The 18,468-nt window shown below is 42.9% G+C and overlaps 1 protein-coding gene across 1 annotated transcript; it reads right to left on the bottom strand.

The window, feature by feature from the left end:
• Nucleotides 1–953: 953 nt before the first annotated feature.
• On the bottom strand, nt 954–17,883 carry KIN (Kin17 DNA and RNA binding protein). Its single transcript, XM_010001298.1, has 13 exons — nt 17,737–17,883; nt 15,803–15,897; nt 14,595–14,638; nt 14,342–14,464; nt 12,221–12,402; nt 10,733–10,781; nt 10,353–10,410; nt 6,780–6,903; nt 6,236–6,286; nt 5,671–5,739; nt 4,524–4,623; nt 2,931–3,031; nt 954–1,271 (listed from the first exon to the last, which is right to left on the bottom strand). The coding sequence occupies exons 1-13, from the start codon at nt 17,881–17,883 to the stop codon at nt 1,209–1,211; spliced, it is 1,206 nt and encodes a 401-aa protein (XP_009999600.1). The 3' UTR covers nt 954–1,208.
• Nucleotides 17,884–18,468: the final 585 nt, after the last annotated feature.

Raw genomic sequence — 18,468 nt, 5'->3', positions numbered from 1 at the left:
CTTGGTGTCACCAGTAAACTTGCTAAGGGCACACTTTGTTCCCTCATCCAACTCATTGATGAATATGTTGAATAACAGTGGTCCCCCATTACTGACCCCTGAGGGACTCCACTAGATACAGGCCTCCAATTAAACTCTGTCCCATTAATCAGTCAGTATTTCCTCTGAAGGGTACAGGGTGTATCTTCCTTCCTTCAGGTCCCAGAGACATACAACCTTGCCAGGAGAAAACTGGGCCATCAGGAGATGGTTTGTACTTTGCCTGGGATGACTTGTATCTTCCTTTTACACAGATCAGGTAGTGCACCAGCTGGGCACTCGACTGGGCTCTTGGGTGGATATGAACCAACAGGCTCCTCAGGGGTTTAAAGGGCTGATAAGAGACACACTGACCTCAGAAAGGTTTATGTTTATTCCTGAACTGTCTTAGAAATTAAACATTGTACAAAACGTGACATTTTTAAAAAAATAAAAGTGATGCTACATAATTTAGCAGGAGCAATGTTACTCATGGAGCAGAGCAAAAATGAAGCTTGAACAAAGGAAAAGACTCAGGAAAAAAAAGAGCAGAATCACCAGTTCTTATCTGCACACATTTGGGCTGGCATACTTGAAACCCCACAAGTAACATCCATCTTGGAGCCTATCTGAAGGTCAATTGCATATTAGTACTATTAGGAACCCTGACAAACAAGATGATAGAGGAGTAATGACTTCCATTCTACTATCCCTGATGTGCTAACCAAAAATAACTTGGTGACAGCACTTAATAAACCAAACCATTCTTACACCATCCAGGGAAATAATCCCCTGCAGAACTCTTACCTTCTTGCTATTCACTTAATCCCTTCCCTTGTTCCTGCAGCCAAAATTAAATCCTGGCTGCAGACCGAGAAATGTGTTTAAAGTCCTGTCTGTTTGTAGGTAATGCTCTCTCTTACAGAACTGCTACCTGTTATATTTTACAAAAAGAAATTCAACCAAATATTACAACATATCTTTGATAGAGAATCAGATTAAATATTTCCACTGATAAGATTTCCACAAACATTTTATGTAACAAATTCATAGTGATCTTTACATTTCTATATACATTATAAATACATACACACACACACAATTAAAACCCTGACATGGTAGAGTCTTGTGTCTGCCTGGAAGATGCCAGAAAGATGTTTTTGGGAACAAAAATCTTCTCTGACCCACAATTAGGCAAGTTTGGAAATGTCTTCGTACTGGATATCTTCAACTCGGCGGCCTTTTAAAGGTCCCTGAAAAATAGCACAGTAGAAGGTGTAAGATCAAAATATAAACTTGTTTATTTGTTAAATTCCTAGGCAGCTTAAAGTAAAATAGCTGAAGGCACTGTAAGAAATCTTGCCACATTTAGACATTTTTCAAGAGGCACAGCCAAAGTGCACAGCACTGGAAATCAGAGGAGTTCACGTTGCCTCCCTTGCACACAGCAAAAGCACAAGCACTTTTCTGCTCAAGTGCTCTGTCCAAAAGCCACAGGTAACTAACTGCCCACTGGAGGCTGTCCAGGGGATGCATGGCAGAATGCATCCCAAAAACTGCAGGTTTGGGATTTGCATGTGAAACAATGTTTCCTGTTTCATTATTTTCAACCTGACCAGAGAATGTGACAGAAACTGGTTCTGTCAAAAAAACCAAAACACTAACAACCTGCTGCCCCCAGAAATCCTGTCACTTGCAGGACACTTTTAATTGGTTACAGTCCCTGTCATTCTGCAGCAAACACAAGCAGCTGTTTTGAATTAATTCACTGTGAACTTGTAAGTAGTCAAATATTTAATTTTGAATATAAAATTATTACATATTCAATTCCTGGTCATCAATAAGAAAACTCTCACAGACTTCACTGGTTTCCAGGAGTAGTTTCACTCATTTTTAATTTATAGACTCAGAGTTCATGCAGGAGAGGGAAATCTTAACATCCATATGCATCTGAAGTTGAGAAGAACTACCCTTGTTTTTCAAGACCAACATTATCATGATCCTTAGCTCCAGCCAAAGCTCCTTCTGTGCCTGGGACACCTGCACAGTCTCTTCTTGAGCCAATTCTCCAGAACCCAATACGGGTTGAGTTTCTGCAGCCCTTCTTTTAGAGGGATCTTAACAGGGTCTCTCTCCTTCAAGCTGTGTTTAAGAAATTTGTCTTTGAGCCAATCAATATCCTCTCTATTGGATCAGTGAATTGAAAGATGAGTTTTGCAGAGGAGAACAAAGAAGTAGCCACACAAAAGACATGACATGGTCTAATTTTAGCCCAGAGAAAAGTGTTACCTAAAAAAATAATTTAGACCCCAAAACCGTAATAGTTAACCATAAACAAACAACAAGTAAGTACAAAAAGGCCCATGTTCAGTTTGAAAAAGGCAGGAGAAAATTCACCTTCTTGTATATTTCACATTTTTTACCTTCCTACTAAACAGTACAACAGCCACGTTCAAAATGAACACACAAAAAATTTTGCAACTCTTTCACTTTCAAAACTTGCCAGATGAAGCATCTTGGCATCTTGGTAAAGGCAAACAGCAGAGCATTAGTCTGCAATGGGGAACATCATAGAATCACAGAAAGGTTTGGGTTGGAAGGGAACTTAAAGATCATCTAGTTCCAACCCCCCTGCCATGGGCAGGGACACCTCCCACTAGGCCAGGTTGCTCAGAGCCCCATCCAACCCAGCCTTGAACACTTTCAGGGATGGGGCAGCCAAAACCTTCCTGCGCAACCTGTTCCAGTGGCAGTTTCCTACTGGTTGGGAACAAGTGAGGGTAAGCACAGCATTTACCATACAGCCACCCAGTGAGCCAGGATTAATGACACCATCTTCCCTTATGACAGCTCTCCCATGTAGAGATGAAAAGTGCTCTAAGCAACTAGATTTTGCTGTGTTGGCTACTTACAGAGTCGATGATGATTGTTGCTGAAAACTTCTTTTCATTGATGGATTCCAAGATGCCCTCATTTCCCCTGTAACCACCATTTAGTACCATCACTTTCTTGCCTGAAATGAGAAGTAGGAAAACAGTTACACAGCAGGGCTCCCAACTTCTTTTGATGGTGGGTGTGTTGAACTCCACTCACAGCTGAAGGAGAGAAGGTTTCTCCCAGCAGCTCCAGAAGCAGCACCCAGTTTGTCTTACAGCCTGCCCATTTCCAAAGCAGAATAGAACAGAACAGAATAGAAAAGAATATTTTGTAGAGTGATAAGGGTTGGAAGGGACCTCTGAAGATCATCTGGTCCAACCCCCCTGCCATAGCATGATCACCTACAGCACATCACACAGGAATATGTCCAAATCGGTTTTGAATGAATCCAGAGGAGACTCCACAACCTCTCTGGGCAGCCTGTTCCAGTGCTCTGTCACTCTCACAGTGAGGAAGTTTTTCGTTATGTTTAACTTGAACCTCCTGTGCTCAAGCTTGTGCCCACTGCCCCTTGTCCCTTCCACCTGAAGGAATCTAAAAAGGTCATCTATTCAAACTGCCTGATCAATTCAGGACTGACCAAAAGCTAAAGCATGTTGCCAAGGCCATTGTCCAAATGCCTGTTAAACACTGCCAGTCTTGGGGCATTGACCACCCCTCCAGAAAGCCTGTTCCAGTGTTTGACCACCCTCTCTGTAAAGAAATGCCACCTAATGCCCAGTCTAAACCTCACCTGGTGCAGCTTTGAACCATTCCCACATGTCATATCACTGGATCCCAACAAGGATCAGCACCACCCTCTCCACCTCCCCTTCTCAGGAAGCTGTGGAAAAGGATGGCTCAGTGTACTTTTTTGCCTTCTGTCTCACACAGGCAGTTCCTCAGGGCATCACTCTCAGTGCAAGGGTGGGCAAAGCTCACCTACAAGTAACATTATTCTAAAGAGCACTCACTGATACCCTCAACCAGCTCTTTACCAGCTGCAGAAATGCAGAATGAATCAGGTCTGCTGAAAAATCTGCGAATCCCCAAATCCTACATGCTTTTTCCCTGTATGCTGACCAGTGTTCTGCTCACTGCTACCCTGACCATTCCCTGAAGCACTGGTCAGATGCTCTACACAAACACCAGCATGTGTCGGCCAGAGAAATGCCAGTGAACACAAAAGGAAATGAGGTAAACTCTGCCAAGTGCCCACAGCTCTAGGACCCATGACTTTTGGAGGGAAGATACAGGATAATTATGACCAACAGCTCTGTAGGGTTCACAGAGGTGCTTCCTGGCAGCTGAAGGGAGATGCTTTCATCTCATCCAATGAACTGATTCCTAAAGCACTTCTCAGCAAATAATCTAATTCTTATGAGAATGACTGTGAAGACTCCAAGCAGAAGCAGTGTAACAATTCCCTAGAAAGTAAGGAAAGGATATTTGGTAAATTATCAGAGTAGCTTACAGAATGCCCCAAGATGACTCTTGCTATGGTACTTGGAAATGGATGAACTACAGTTTTAAAGAACTGAGATACGAGTCTTGCAGTGATAGCTGAGAAACAAAGAAAATGGCTGTACCTGGTGCAGGTATTACAGTCTCCAGATGTGTCTGATCAAGCTTCAGTTTGTCTCCAGAATCAATCATCTTCACAACTGCTGTATATTTGTCAATCACTTCCTGTTATGAAAGGCAGAGGTGAATCAGAATATTTTTTTTTTAAGTTCTTTAAATTTACATTTCAAAATTAACAAACTCAGGGTCATAGGTCTGTACTTCTACATTTTCAAAAGCAGCAAGTACTTCTGAGCTGCGCTAAAGGCATCCAGTTTTCACAAACTGCTGCCCAGCTCCATTCTGAAGTTAAGCCCAGATTAAAAGGGCTCCTCTTGACCATCAATGACTGGTCCAGTTGACCAAACTTTGCTGACCTTGTGTGCAGATTCTGTCAACCTCTGGGTCAGCTATTATAACTATTTTCTCAAAGCTGGGGAGTAAATTAGAGGCTCCTTTCCCCTATGGAGGTTATGCTGGGTTGAAGCTGCACAATGACAACTGGCCTCAATCAGGCCAACTGTCCCTGATCATCTTTGAACCTAGCATTAACCATGTTCTACCTCATGTTCAGAGCTCCATGGATGACAGCCACTGGAACTCCTAGAGCCTTCCAGATGCCTACCAAAACTACCTGTGACTCTGTGCTCTATCATTCTTGTAGATCATTTAAAACACACCTGGGTGTCATCTTTGGTGCCTTTGCCAGAGACTGCTGAGCTTTGGGCTACCAAGCACAACATCATTCACTGACAGAGGCTAAAAGAAAGTACTTCTGAGCAACAACAGAGAGAGACTTGCAGCTTGACAACTTTGTACACAAATGGGATCTTGTTGAAAGGCAGCTCTGCTGCTTAAATACCCATGCAAAAATAGTCTGAGATTAAAACTCAATTGCACTGCTCTTGGTCACATCACGCTGACAAAGTGACTATTCTCCACGATGGATGTGTTAACAGTGCTGAAGAAAGAACTGCTGAGTAAATGTCACTAAACCAATACAGAGATTCACTCCCTGCTCAGAACAAGTCCCAGTAAAGTTCAGGTGACAGTTTCAGCCCATAAGTGTTCACTTATGGCTGAACAACTTAAATCATGAAACAAAACTTCAGAAGTCATCTGATACCAGGAAAAGCTTCATCAATGCCACCTGCTTCCACTTGCACACTTTACCTTAACAACTGCCTTCTTCTTGTGATACTTCTCTCCCAGCTTTTTTGTTACAATTTTTACAACTATTTCCTGGAAGATTTGAAAGAAAAAAATAAGTAAATAAATCAAATGCCAAAATGTACAAACAAACTCATGCTCTAAACTGAACTGCACGTTCAGATCACTCTGAGTCCAACCACAGACTGCACAGCACAGTGCAGGAAGCAGTGACAGTAAAGACTCAGCATTCAGGAACTTGTCTTTATCCTCAAATTATTGCCTCAAAGTAGTGTCTCTCAGACTTTTGTTTGTTTGTTTTACAAGTAGTTACACATGATCTGTAGACTCACAGTACCAACCCCTTCCACAGAGAATTCCACCCCATCTGAGATCAAGCACACCATGCTTCAGATTGCAGATCATGCTCAACCAGAAGAGTAATTCGTTCCAGATACTGTAATACTTCACATTTGGCAGGTTGGAAAATAAGAGTGAATTTAGTTTGGATCTCTACACAAGTCAATAGCAGCTTTAGAAATGAGGAATTGGTTGCACTTGGTATTATAGTAAATTTAAAGACACTTACAGGCTGTAACCAGTAGTCTCTTCGAGATGTTCTTTTCTTCTCCTCTTCAAGCTACAGAACAACAACAAATAATCACCATTTACTTCCTCCTTTCACTGCAGCTTTTTCCCAAGCATTTGAAAAGCTGAACCAATTCTCCACGGCCACATCAAGTAGGGAATAAAAAAAAGCCCCAAAATAGGTAAAAGTAGGTCAGTGTGCAGTGTGTACTTGCTGCATAAAAAACTATCAGAAGAGATCCAGGAATCCATGACAAAATTATGGAGACTTATATCTGGTTTCATCAAGTGTTTCTACATATTTTCTTCTCTTCCAAAATCTGCATTTCTTTACTTCCAACATGTCAGTTGTCTGGGGAACAGGCACAGATGAGCAGCAGAAACCAGTTTTAATGGGGACTTGAAATAATTTTGCCAGATAAGATAAAAAAGTCTGAATTCCACGTGAACTGAAAGTCTGAGGTCATTTCAAAGGGAAGCACTGGCAAAGTGGGCACAGCCATAGGCACAGGGCTATAAAGACACAGATCCTGCATGATTATTACCTCCATAATCTCATCCAGTGCAGATTTCTTCTTTTTCTCTTTGGACTGACCAGAGCTATGAGCTGATTCTTTTCTTTTAACTGCCCCTTCCACCATCTTCAGTGCATTTGGTCCAAGGACACTGCTGGAAGAGTAAGATGGTGTTTTCACAGCAGACCTTAAATTGTCTTCTCTACCAAGATGCATTTGAAGAGCTGGTTGTGCAAAAAGGCCTGCTGATCTATTTAATTTCAGTTGTGCAAGTCACCTTCCAGACTCTGCATGCCTCCTTCTCTAGGACTGCATTTGGCAGCTAAAACTGATCTCCTTGAAGTGCAAACTCCATGTTCACTGAGGTTTGCTGCTAGCAGCCCAGTAAAATGACAACAAGCTAATGATCAGCTCATTGGGGCAAAAGCAAAGAGTTGATTGGAGTCTTAAGTTCAGTGGGGAAGGCAAAAAGCAGGTCTGCAAATGAAGCTTTCAAATTTGGAAGGACAAATTACTAGCTTTAGAGAAGCCACGCGGACAGAGCAACTCTCAAATATGGTAGATGTCTAGAACTTCTTCCAGACAGTGATACTTAAACTATCCATCAGAGGGGGAAAACACACAGGACTCTGCAGAAAAGGGCTCCACACCCAGCAAACAAACACCATCTTTACAACCATGATCAAAATAGCTCAACAGTTATGAAAGAAAAGAGGAATCAGCACAAAAAGTTATATCTTGGGGATCAGGGAAGATCTAGGTAAAGTGAGAACTGCCTAAAGGCAGCTTGAGCTAAGGCATTTCTGTAAAAGGCATTTAAACGCAGTAAAAAATTAAGTTGTTCTCTCATTTCAAAAGATGCTGTGAGGTGGAGGGTAAGGTAGTATTAGTAACAACTAATTAGCTTACAACAAATCACGTTCTGCCTGTGGTGAGGACATTCAGTGTACTAGTAAAGGGAAGATACATAATGGAAATGAAGTCACAGAAAAGCAGTAGCAACAAAACTGAAAGCAAAATAATTGTATTGCAGAGAAAGACTGTCCAAAGCAGAGCTCTAGAAGAAAAGGCACATTAAATCACAAATCCAATAGCAAGCACTTAAAATCTCATAAAGGGTAATATACAATTAAAACAGAACAACTGCAGTGCCTACCTCTAAGAAGGAAAACACATCTAGCTGTGAGTCTCCTAAGGGATTCCTGGGTGTCAATACTATAACAAACCCAACTCAACATGCTCAAGGCCAGGTTGAATGGGGCTTGGAGCAACTTGGTTTGATGGAAGGTGTCCCTGCCCATGGCAGGGAGATTGGAACTAGATGATCTTTAAAGTTCCTTCCAACCCAAACCGTTCTGTGACTCTATGATATTCATTACAGATCTTGGGACAAAGAGTGAGAGACCAAAAACAACCACCAACACTGTTCAGTTCAGTCATTGTCCTAGTTTGGGAATTGTCATACATATGGAGGAAACAAAAAAGAAAACCAGAAGGGACAGGTTTATCTCAAAAATAATGTTTTTGAAAAGGCAAAATTCAAAAGCACATTATGCAAGCTCCCATACTTCGGAAAAGGTTGCTCTGATTACCTTCTACCTACTGGAAGCTCTTTAAGAATAACAGAAGCAGAAAGAGGTCTGGCTAAAGGGGGGGCTACAGGAAAGCTGGGGAAGGACTTTTTACAAGGGCTTGTAGCAACAGCACAAGGGGTAATGGATTAACTGGAAGAGGGGAGATTTAGGTTAGACATTAGGAGGAAATTCTTTAGTGTGAGGGTGGTGAGACAGACAGGTTGCCCAGGGAAGCTGTGGAAGCCTCATCCGTGGAAGTGTTCAAGGCCAGGTTGGAAGGAGCTTGAAGGAACATCATCTAGTGGGAAGTGTCCCTGCCAATGAAGGGAGGTTGGATCTAGATGATATTTTAAGGTCCCTTCCAACCCAAACCATTCAGTGATTCTATGATTCTATAATCACAGGTGACAGTTACCAGTGCGAAGACCTTAACTGATCAGTGTGCAGACAGGATTGTACACTGGTAGACTTGCAGTCTAGCAGACAGGAGACACTGACCTTGATCGTAGCTTTTACTTATTCCTTAATGAGAAGTAACTCTAATCTTACTTGTCCAGTGAGTGAGTTAAGCAGGGATTTGAGGATGTAAGCTCTTGAGGGGAAAAAGCCAAGGGCTCCCAGTCTGCCCAAGGGCAGTCAGCACCAGAAGCCATAGTGACTCCTACCTTCGTGTCAGCCACACGGATGTTCAAGGGAAGGTGCACCTCCCCTGCCACTCCCCTTCTCAGCTCCAGCTCCATCTCTGTACCCAAACAGCAGCATCCCCATGCCCTCAAGAATCAACCATCCACTACCTACAACCTCCTGGTCTTCTTTCTGCACCCTGCTCAGGAAATAAAAGTGCCAGGTTTCTGTAGCTTGTACTGTGAACAGAGAAGGTGGGAAGCCAGTGAGACCTGCTGCACGCTGTGCTGGACATCAGGGCTGACACAACTGACCCTCATTAACAGCCAACATATCTCACAGCTGCAGAAGACACCTTTACACTGACACAGGGAAGCAGTTTCCCCATGTGACTCTGAAGCGACTCCTGTACTGGGATTTGGATATCCTAGTTTTTCTTTTACACTACCATTACAAAGTTTACAGACAAGCATCTCTCATATGCTATGAAAAAATAACACTACTCTATACATGATTTCACATTCAGCCAAACTGTAGCAAGCATATTAAGTATTCCTCACTGAAACTATTCAAGTGAATGTCTGCATTAAGTTTCAGGCTCATCTTAAGCACAACTCAATGCTTAGAGATAATTTACAAGTTTTCCTCAAAGCCTGAAATCTGTACCTACTATTGCAAAGAACTACTTGATTGTCTCATTTTCTGCCTGGCATCTCTCCCATCAGATACCTTATCTAAGAGCTGAGCTTATGATGAGAGAAAAGCTTTCATTTTACCTGCAATACATTTAATTACTATATTGCCTCACATGAGAAGCTGTGCTGCTCATCAAACAGCTTCACAGACAGCTCTAAGTCAGCATTGTTTGCATTATTGATCCCTTTTGTCCTGCATTGCTCATGGTTTTATTATGACAGTTACATTCACAAACTTTGGAAAGATTTACATCAAGTAGATTCAGCTTCTTAAATGATGATCAGAGAAAGTATTCCCTCCAGTTAGACAAGGCAATCAAACATTTTAGGAACCAAAATTAAGAAGTCATGAATTAATAGAAGGCATCTGGGACTAGATGCTGCACATGCTTTGATTTGATCCTTATCCACCCTTTCACCCAAGGGTATCTTCTAGGACCCTGTAACTGCCTGTTACCTTATGGGCATCTGCCATCAACCATGGTGAATTCCAGAAGGCTTCTCACAGCACACATTTAAGATAAACCTTTTAGTCCATTTTAAATACAAAAGGAACCATGAGGTCACCTAGTATCCCCTCCTGAACAACAAGACTGGATGAGATACTGGACTTCAAATATTTCAAGACAAGACACATCTTTCTGCCCATACAAATATTGTCAGAGAAGCACTTTGCAACAGTAAAGGTTGCCCTTAAATTCTTTTCTCACCTTGTTTTAGAAGATGCTGCTATTGAAGTACTTGCTCCTTTGTTTAAATTAAATGTAACTAAAAAATAAAAAGACATTACTCTATTTCTATCTTTAAATATAACTACATTGAAGGATGTTAACATTTTAAAAATCTGCAGATGGAAAATACCATCAATTTGAAATGTATTTACTAATCTATGCTTTGGTTCAGCTTTTAAAATAAATTACTTTAAACATTATAATAAAGAATTATCTGTATTTCTATATTCCAGTGCTCTTTGTATGTGATCTCAAAGCATTCTGTGAAGCACTGAGCAAACCTCAGAGCTCATGTCATTCTGATCACAAAATCAGCTCTGGTAGGTTCTAGAAAATAACATATATAAAAATCCAGTTACCTTTTTCTTCTTCATTTTCTCTGTTCAGTTCAGTATAAACTGGCTTTTCCTGCCAAAAGAACACAGAACACATCTTAAGAGTCAAGCAGAACACTGAGCCAAGATACCATTTGTTGGTGATCATTGATTAGCTCAGCTTTACAGACTTCTGCAAGATTATTGCAAGGAACTGTAATATTCAACCTGGCTTGACTCATAAGAAGATTATAAATAGGAAACATGATCTCATTACAGCTTTCTGTGCAAAATTCTCTAATTAACACTCTCTACAGACATGCTGTCTAAACTTGCCTGATTCCAGAATGAAAGGAAAGTGGCCTTATTGTATTAGTTTTCTCTGTTTGAACCAGCATGATTAGACTGGTTTCTGGACAGACTGATTACACAAAGAAGGAAATTCTGGAATCTTTCCAAATTTTTAACACTGGAGGCTCAGACCATTTACATTTCAATTAGTTTTAAATTAAGAAAAAGATAATCGTTTACAACAGCATTTAAATGTACCTATCAATACCCAGAATCAAATGGGAGGTTCCAGTTCCAGGCAACAACCTGTATGGAATTCATGGAATGATGCCAAATAGATCCCAAAAACCACACCAGCAGTGTGGTACTACATGGATTTGATTATGATAGATTATCCCCCTGGTTATTTATCTCAGCCTTCCCACTGTACAAGGTACTTGTTATATGCAGCCTTAAAAGTTGTAAAATACCACAAATTAAGACATCCTGCTGGTTACTGTATTGTTTGCTCTTCCTTCTTAAACTCAAGACTGACTTTTAAATCACTAAACACTTGAAGAGAAGTAATTGTTACTCCCTTAGTACTAAAGCAAACCAAGTACAAAATTACACCAAGTTTTCTCCCAAGGTAACTATCTAAGATAGTTACAATAGATAGACAATCTAAGATAACTGCATAGCAGAAAATTCAGAACATAAGTGAACTTCAACCATGGAAGAAGACAGTCTAAACCAAAGTCTGAAATGGCCAGAAGCAAGACACCAGGGCCACAGGGCACATTTCTACCAGATTTCAAAACACTTCAAATCTAAAAGGAGCTGAAACTTCAGCTTTCTTTAATTTATTTATTTATTTATGTATTTATTTATTGAAACTGTAATTTCATAGAGGTCCTATGTTTCACAACTGTCAAAAACACTGGCAAGTTGGTTAGTAAAGGAAACGTTAACAAGCTGTGATGTCAACAAAAATCAGTCAGTCAAGGTTCCTGTCAGAGATATCAGGGAGAAAACTATTCCTTGTGGCTTAGAAAAGAAAGCAATGCAGCCAAATATGCTCACTGGTTCCCAGTTTGAACTTGTGATCAGCCTGTAACGTGAGGCATGAAGGTTACTCATCACCTTCTGACTGACTGCCAAGGAAAATACCAGTACAAGGATACCAGCAACATCAAATTCACCCTGAACTTCAGCAAGAAGAGTTTTGAGCTGAAGGTTGACACAGAGTGCCATTTTCCTCACCAGTTCTTTCCCCTCCAAACCTCTTCTAACTTGCTGTTCAATGAATTTAGCAGTTTTTTCTTCATCATCAAGATCTTGTTTCTTCTTCCTCTCTTGCTCTTGTTGCCTGCGAATAGTCTCCGGGTCCCTGTCAATGTACTGAATGTACCAGCCTTTTGGTGTCTCATCAACCTTGCAAAGACCTGCACAGTTAATGCAAGATAAAGTAAGATTAATACTCACAAAACCAAGCAAAGGACTAAGAAAATATCATCTTCACAGTTCATGTTCCCTACAACAATGCAGATACTTTAACAATGTTCCCCTTACTGGCCTGGTAAAATTGACTTTGAATGATCTTTAGTGTATGTTTCAGCTGGCCAGTTCTATTTGGAAATATGCCAGAGAGTGTAATAAAGTGGATGGAGTGTTTTAGAACACTTTCCTTATTGAAGAAAATGCTTCCTTCCCACTGTTTTAACAAGAAAACAGATATCCAACATATATAAACAATACACACTAACAGCATCACACTAAAGGAAACTTCAGTCTGCCACAGTATTGTTACTAACTCTCACTAGAGTGACTTTTCAAACACTCCACAGCTCATGAATGTATCCTGTAGGGCATGGGCAATCAGAGCCAAAGTCAACTTTCTGCCACACCACAGAGCCATTCAAGCCCTCTTCCTCCCCCAGAACACAAAACTGCAGATCTCAAGCTTTAACCCTGTCAGCAGGCTAGGAATGAAAACTGCTCATTTCTTGTCACCTTAAATATGGAAGGTGTGGGGAACAGTCCCTCTTTTTCCCCTCTACAGAAGACTAAACAACAAATGCCTTTCAAGTCAGCAAGACAGGAGTGATGCCTTTTCACTGATTCACTCAAGGACAGAATGAGCAGGCCTCTTGCACTACCAGATAAGTGCAGAGCAAAGAAGCAGCACAAGGGTCATAATAAGTGGCAGAGAAATAGACAATAGGTTAAAAACTGCCTCTAACAGAATATGTACCTGGCCAATGGTGATTGGCTAATTCAGACCGTGGTGCTTCCTGGAACAATGGTCTCTGATCTATAAGAAGAGAGTAGGATCTGCTCTCTGGGGGTCTCTGCTCGCTCTCTCTGCCTGCCTGGGACAAGACCCCGCTGCAGCACCTGAACCTGCCTGAGTGCCACTCCGCTGCGAGGAGAAGCAAAGAGGGGGGCACCGCCTGTGCCCGCTCCCAGGGACCCTGCCTGCCCAGCCTGGACCGAACCGGACCGGAGAAGCCTGCCCAGCCTGCATTTTTGGGTCGCCCCGGTTACTGGGACGCAGGCCCCCCTGCAGATCTCCAGCCCAGCCTGCCAGCACATTTCGAGAACTGCACTACGCAAGGAAGGAGGGTAAATACACACACACCACACACACACACTTTAACTTTCTTGCTAGGCTCAACTCCTACCCTTTCACTTCATTGATTTACACCTCTCCTTCGGAGTGTGCTTTCACAAACCTTAGTGCCTTTAAATCCTTTTTCCAATATACATACCTAGTTAACCTCTCCTGAACCTTGATCCCTTAGTTTGTATTATCCCTTAATAAATTGATTAATTGCAAACTAAACATTAGTCTCAGTAATAATTTGTGAACGTGGTGGGAGGGTACTTTAATCTACCCTCTTAGAAACGAACCCTCAGCGGCCGTTCCTCTGAGAGAGGTGGATGCTCGGGCTTTTTAACAAACCTCTCCTCATTGGGGGGGGGGGAAAGTCGCGAAAACATCCTGACAGCCGGTAGCCCTCTGGTACCGGCTCGCGACAGAAGGATTCTATAGTTGTAAGAAATGTTCTATCACAGTTTTTCATTTTTAAATGGCAACTGTTGGAAGTTGTTAGAACTTAGTGATACTTCCAGTAAATATAGACTAACAGATGAAACAAGGAAAGGTTCAAGATTGATGCATTTATCTCAGACTTATTTTCGTAAGCAAATTCCTAATGGCTAGTAAAGAAATATGCTCAGACATATGTTAATATATAGAGAGGGGAGGGGAAGAAAGAAAAGGGGGATGGGAGAACTAACATAAATGTTTCCTGATCGCTTATCAGCAAAGCAATTACCCAATAATTTTAAAAGTTCCCAACCCTGAGCAACTACATTTACCTTCTCTCCCCAGCCATTTAGTAAAATCAGTCAGTGTTTCCCACTGTGTGGCATTCATGTGGATGTGTTCTCGATGACTGATATATTCATTGTACACAATGTTATTGTGGACTCTCTTTGTTCCTGTAATACAGAACTAGCATTATTAAACATAAACATGGGAGCTGGAAGAAAGAAACCAAAACTTCTTGTTCTGAACAAATAACAGACATTAGCAACACACAAACAAGCAAACAAACAGTAAAGTATTTACCGAATCGCCTCCTGAGCAGCTCTAGGAAATCATTTCGGAATTCCCTCAGGGAATAAAAAGAAAGAATTTTAGTAAAACTTGGAACAATTACAAAGCATTTTTCTCTTGTCAGTATTAACGAAATATCTGCAGTCCAAAAAATGAGTATTCCTTTAAACTGAGCACAATGCAATTCAGATACTCGTTTCCCTTTTTCAGTAAAATAGCATTAAACGTGGTTTGTACCCACAAAGAAACACAACCTGGTACCTGCACACACAGGTTAAATCTTCAAAAGGTAATTCCCTTTCAAAGGGATACAATGGAAAGAAGGAAATCTAAACACTTCCCCCTAATTGCTGGTCTTTCATTGCCAGGTATCTTCCCTGACACAAAACACAGGGCAGGACAAAAGGCAGCACGGGTGGATGGGGCTGGTTAATCACTCATCTCAGAGCTAATTAAAGGCCTTGAGCACAAAGCCTGGCTCCAGGCGCCTGCTGAAGACAGCTCCAGTCAACCCGGCTGTCACCTAGGTCAGCTGGACAAAGGACTGGGGGGACACTGTCGGACACACCCCTGACTTGTTCTCTCTCTGTAGTGGTTCTTGTAGGTCTGTCACTCTTCAGGTGTGGCTCTCATGTAGCTGGGGCAGAGAGTGACATGCTCTGTGACAGAGCAGCTTGGAACAGGGCTCAGACATTACAGGAAACTGTCAAACTGGGTTCAACATCATGGTTCCCTGGAACCTCTGATGTGCATCAGAAAGTGACATCATGTGACTTTTCAAATGAATTTAAATTAAGTGGGATCAATGCCCATGTTCTCCAATGCTTTTCTCTCCCCTTGCCTGGACACAAGACCCTTTGCCAGGGTCTCCTGGGAGCAGTGGGGAGCTCATGGTGCACTTGGGCTGCACAGAAAAGGGCTTCAGGGCTTCCAGGGCTGCACCAAGAGTAGCACGGGCTCAGCATTGAGGGAAGAACTCTCCTCCTTTCTCTGAGCAACCTGGTCTAGTGGGAGGTGTCCCTGCCCTTGCAGGGGGGTTGGATCTAGATGACCTTTAAGGTGCCTTCCAACCCAAACCATTCTATGATTAAAAAGCAAGCTGACACTAAAATGCATCAGAATTAAGTGTCTTGAGTGGGACATGACTGGGCTTTAGAGGTGTGGTTATGCAGATGTGACACAGGAAGGAAGATTTGGGCAAGAATATATAGCAAACTTACTCAGAAAAGTAATCCATGAATTGTTGAGGATTTTCAGAAGCCAGTAGCAACTGCCTCTGGTGGGACTCAGACATGCAATGACATTTGAAGCCATTCTATAAAATAAAAATATATACTTAGTCTCATTTATTTTTGGTAGAGGGTAGTAAGGCACTGGAATAGGTTGCTCAGGGAGGTTGTTCAAAGCCAGGTTGGATAAGGCTTCTGCAGCCTTGTCTGGTGGGAGGTGTCCCTGCTCATAGCAGGGAGGTTGGAACATGATGATCTTTAAGGTCCCTTCCAACCTTAACCATTCTGTGATTCTGTGAATTTGCAACACTCACAAAGGATTTAAAGTAACATTTTATAAGTACAATTTCTTGGAGATGCCACAGAAGATACCTTAACTCAGCCTACATGGGGTGAGTGTTCCTCCTGACTGGGCAAGCTACAAACAAAACTCTGCCTGAAGCCAAGAGCTTCCAGACCAATGTGAGAGGGGTCAAGAGACAGGACATCCCAGCAGTCCTCTATGTCCCTTGTGGAACGGGATAGACTACCCAGGTCCACTCATGACCCATCCAGGAGTTGTGCAAGAGCACTGGAAATACCTGCTGGATTCCTGCCTGACAAACACTGATACAAACACGTGTAAGGAAGGGATGGGGTCCTGGAAAACTCAAGCTATGGCCTGTGATAGTCTGGTCACCTCTGGCACAGGGTTGAAGTCATCAAAGCTGCCCAAAAAGCACCCAGACATAGGATATTCAACCTCATCCTTTTTTTGCCTAGTATAATGCTCTTCCATTACTAGATGATTGTATCTACAGCAAATTTCATTCCATGGGAGCTCCACTCCCTCCTCTTACAAAAAGATCTGGTTGTAAAGCAGTGAAGATTTTTTGCTTGTAGTCACTAGGAAGAGAATAGGATTTAAACTGCTTGGGCAAAAGGGAGAGGAGGGCAGAAACAGGTGAAGAACAAGACAGTCAAATATCCAGAGGCTGCTTTACTTCCCTTCTCTAAGGCACATTAAGAAACCTATTAATGGAGAATGCTAAACTAAAAGCAGAGTTAACCTAAGTGGAGGCAGTTTTGGAGCACAACTCTGGTGGAAATCAGAAAGGGACACTCATGTCCCATGGGCATCTGGGTCCAAATGAATAGACAAGTGTAAAAAAAGAGGGGGAATCTCCAGAGAAAAAGCATGTATTTGTAACAGGAGAAGAAGGGAAAAAAAAGAGCCAGAACCAGAAGAAAGGAGCTGTCAGTATGAGAAAGACAAGGACCTGTTTGGAGCAGGCCCAGAGGAGGGCCAGAAAAATGATCAGAGGGATGAAGCACCTCTGCTATAAGGAAAGGCAGAGAGAACTGGGGTTGTTCAGCCTGGAGAACAGAAGGCTCCAGGGAAACCTTACAGCAGCCTTCCAGTACTTAAATAGGGCCTATAAAAAAGATGGGGATGGACTTCTCAGTAGGGCCTGTAGTGACAGGAGAAGGGATGATGGTTTTAAACTAAAAGAGGGGAGTATAGACTAGATACAAGGAAGAAATTATTATTTTTTTTTAAGATGAGGGTGATGAGACACTGGCACAGATTGCCCAGAGAGGTGGTAGATGCCCCATCCCTGGAAACAGTCCAGGTCAGGTTGGATGCGGCTCTGAGCAACTTGATCTAATTGAAGATGTCCCTGTTCACTGCAGGGGGCTGGACTAGATGACATTTATGGGTTCCTTCCAACTCAAACCACTCTATGAATCTATGAAAAGGGACCTCCCAGTGCTCCAGATGTGCACCCCTTGGGCCTGTTGCTACACCCACCCTGCCCAAAGGGAAATCATGGCTACCCTCACCCTCCCTCTCAGGCAGATGGGAGCGACAAAATTGCTTCTCAAGGTCTGAATGAGGCAATCACCCTTCAGGGCGTTTGGGGCCACCCTGTGCTCCCTCTCACCCTGAGCTGATCAGTCACTAAGCAGGGTACTGAACATCCCCAGAGATGGATCAGGGCCAAAATACTTTCTCCAAACTGGATGAGGGCTTCTCCCACAGTGGACTGGAGATCTCCAGTTCTCCTGGGGATCACCCAGGATTGCCTCATAATTAGAAATCCTCCAAACCCCACCAAGGGGACAGTGGTTCATACAAGAGAGACTGGGGACCCCCAGAGGAGAATAAGTGCCTTCTCCAATGCTACCCTGAAGACAACTGCCTGTGGTCCCAGCAAGTGAGGCCAAGATGCTCCCTAGGATTGCAGCCCACCGATGGGATCTCCATCACAAGGAACCTGGGGACCCTTATGAGGGGAATCCGAGACAGCACTGTACCTTTCCACAAAAGGACTGGGGAACCCTAAAAGGTTATGTGATGACATACCCCCTAACGGAATCGCAGCCCCCACGAGAGGATCAGGGACCCCTGCAAGGGCGATCGGAGCCCCTAGGGACGCTTGCAAGGAAGATCAGAGACGCCACGAAGAGACTGAGCCCCTCAACGGCGGGGATCTGCCCCGCCGTGTATCTCCAGGAGAAGAGTCCCTCTCAAGAGGCCTAGGGACCCCTCCGAGCAGGCTGCAGCCCCCCACACCCCCTCCCTCCGAGGGACCCGGGCGGGCCGCTCCCCCCGGCCGCAGGCCCGGCCGGCGCCGGGACGGGGTCACGTCATCGCGGAACTTCTTTTGGCTCAT

The sequence above is a fragment of the Chaetura pelagica genome, unplaced genomic scaffold, assembly GCF_000747805.2.
Source record: "Chaetura pelagica isolate M959 unplaced genomic scaffold, ChaPel_1.0 scaffold66, whole genome shotgun sequence".
In the NCBI taxonomy this organism is placed as follows: domain Eukaryota; kingdom Metazoa; phylum Chordata; class Aves; order Apodiformes; family Apodidae; genus Chaetura; species Chaetura pelagica.
The sequence above is the reverse complement of the archived record's forward strand: the minus strand, read 5'-3'. Positions and strand labels throughout refer to the sequence as shown.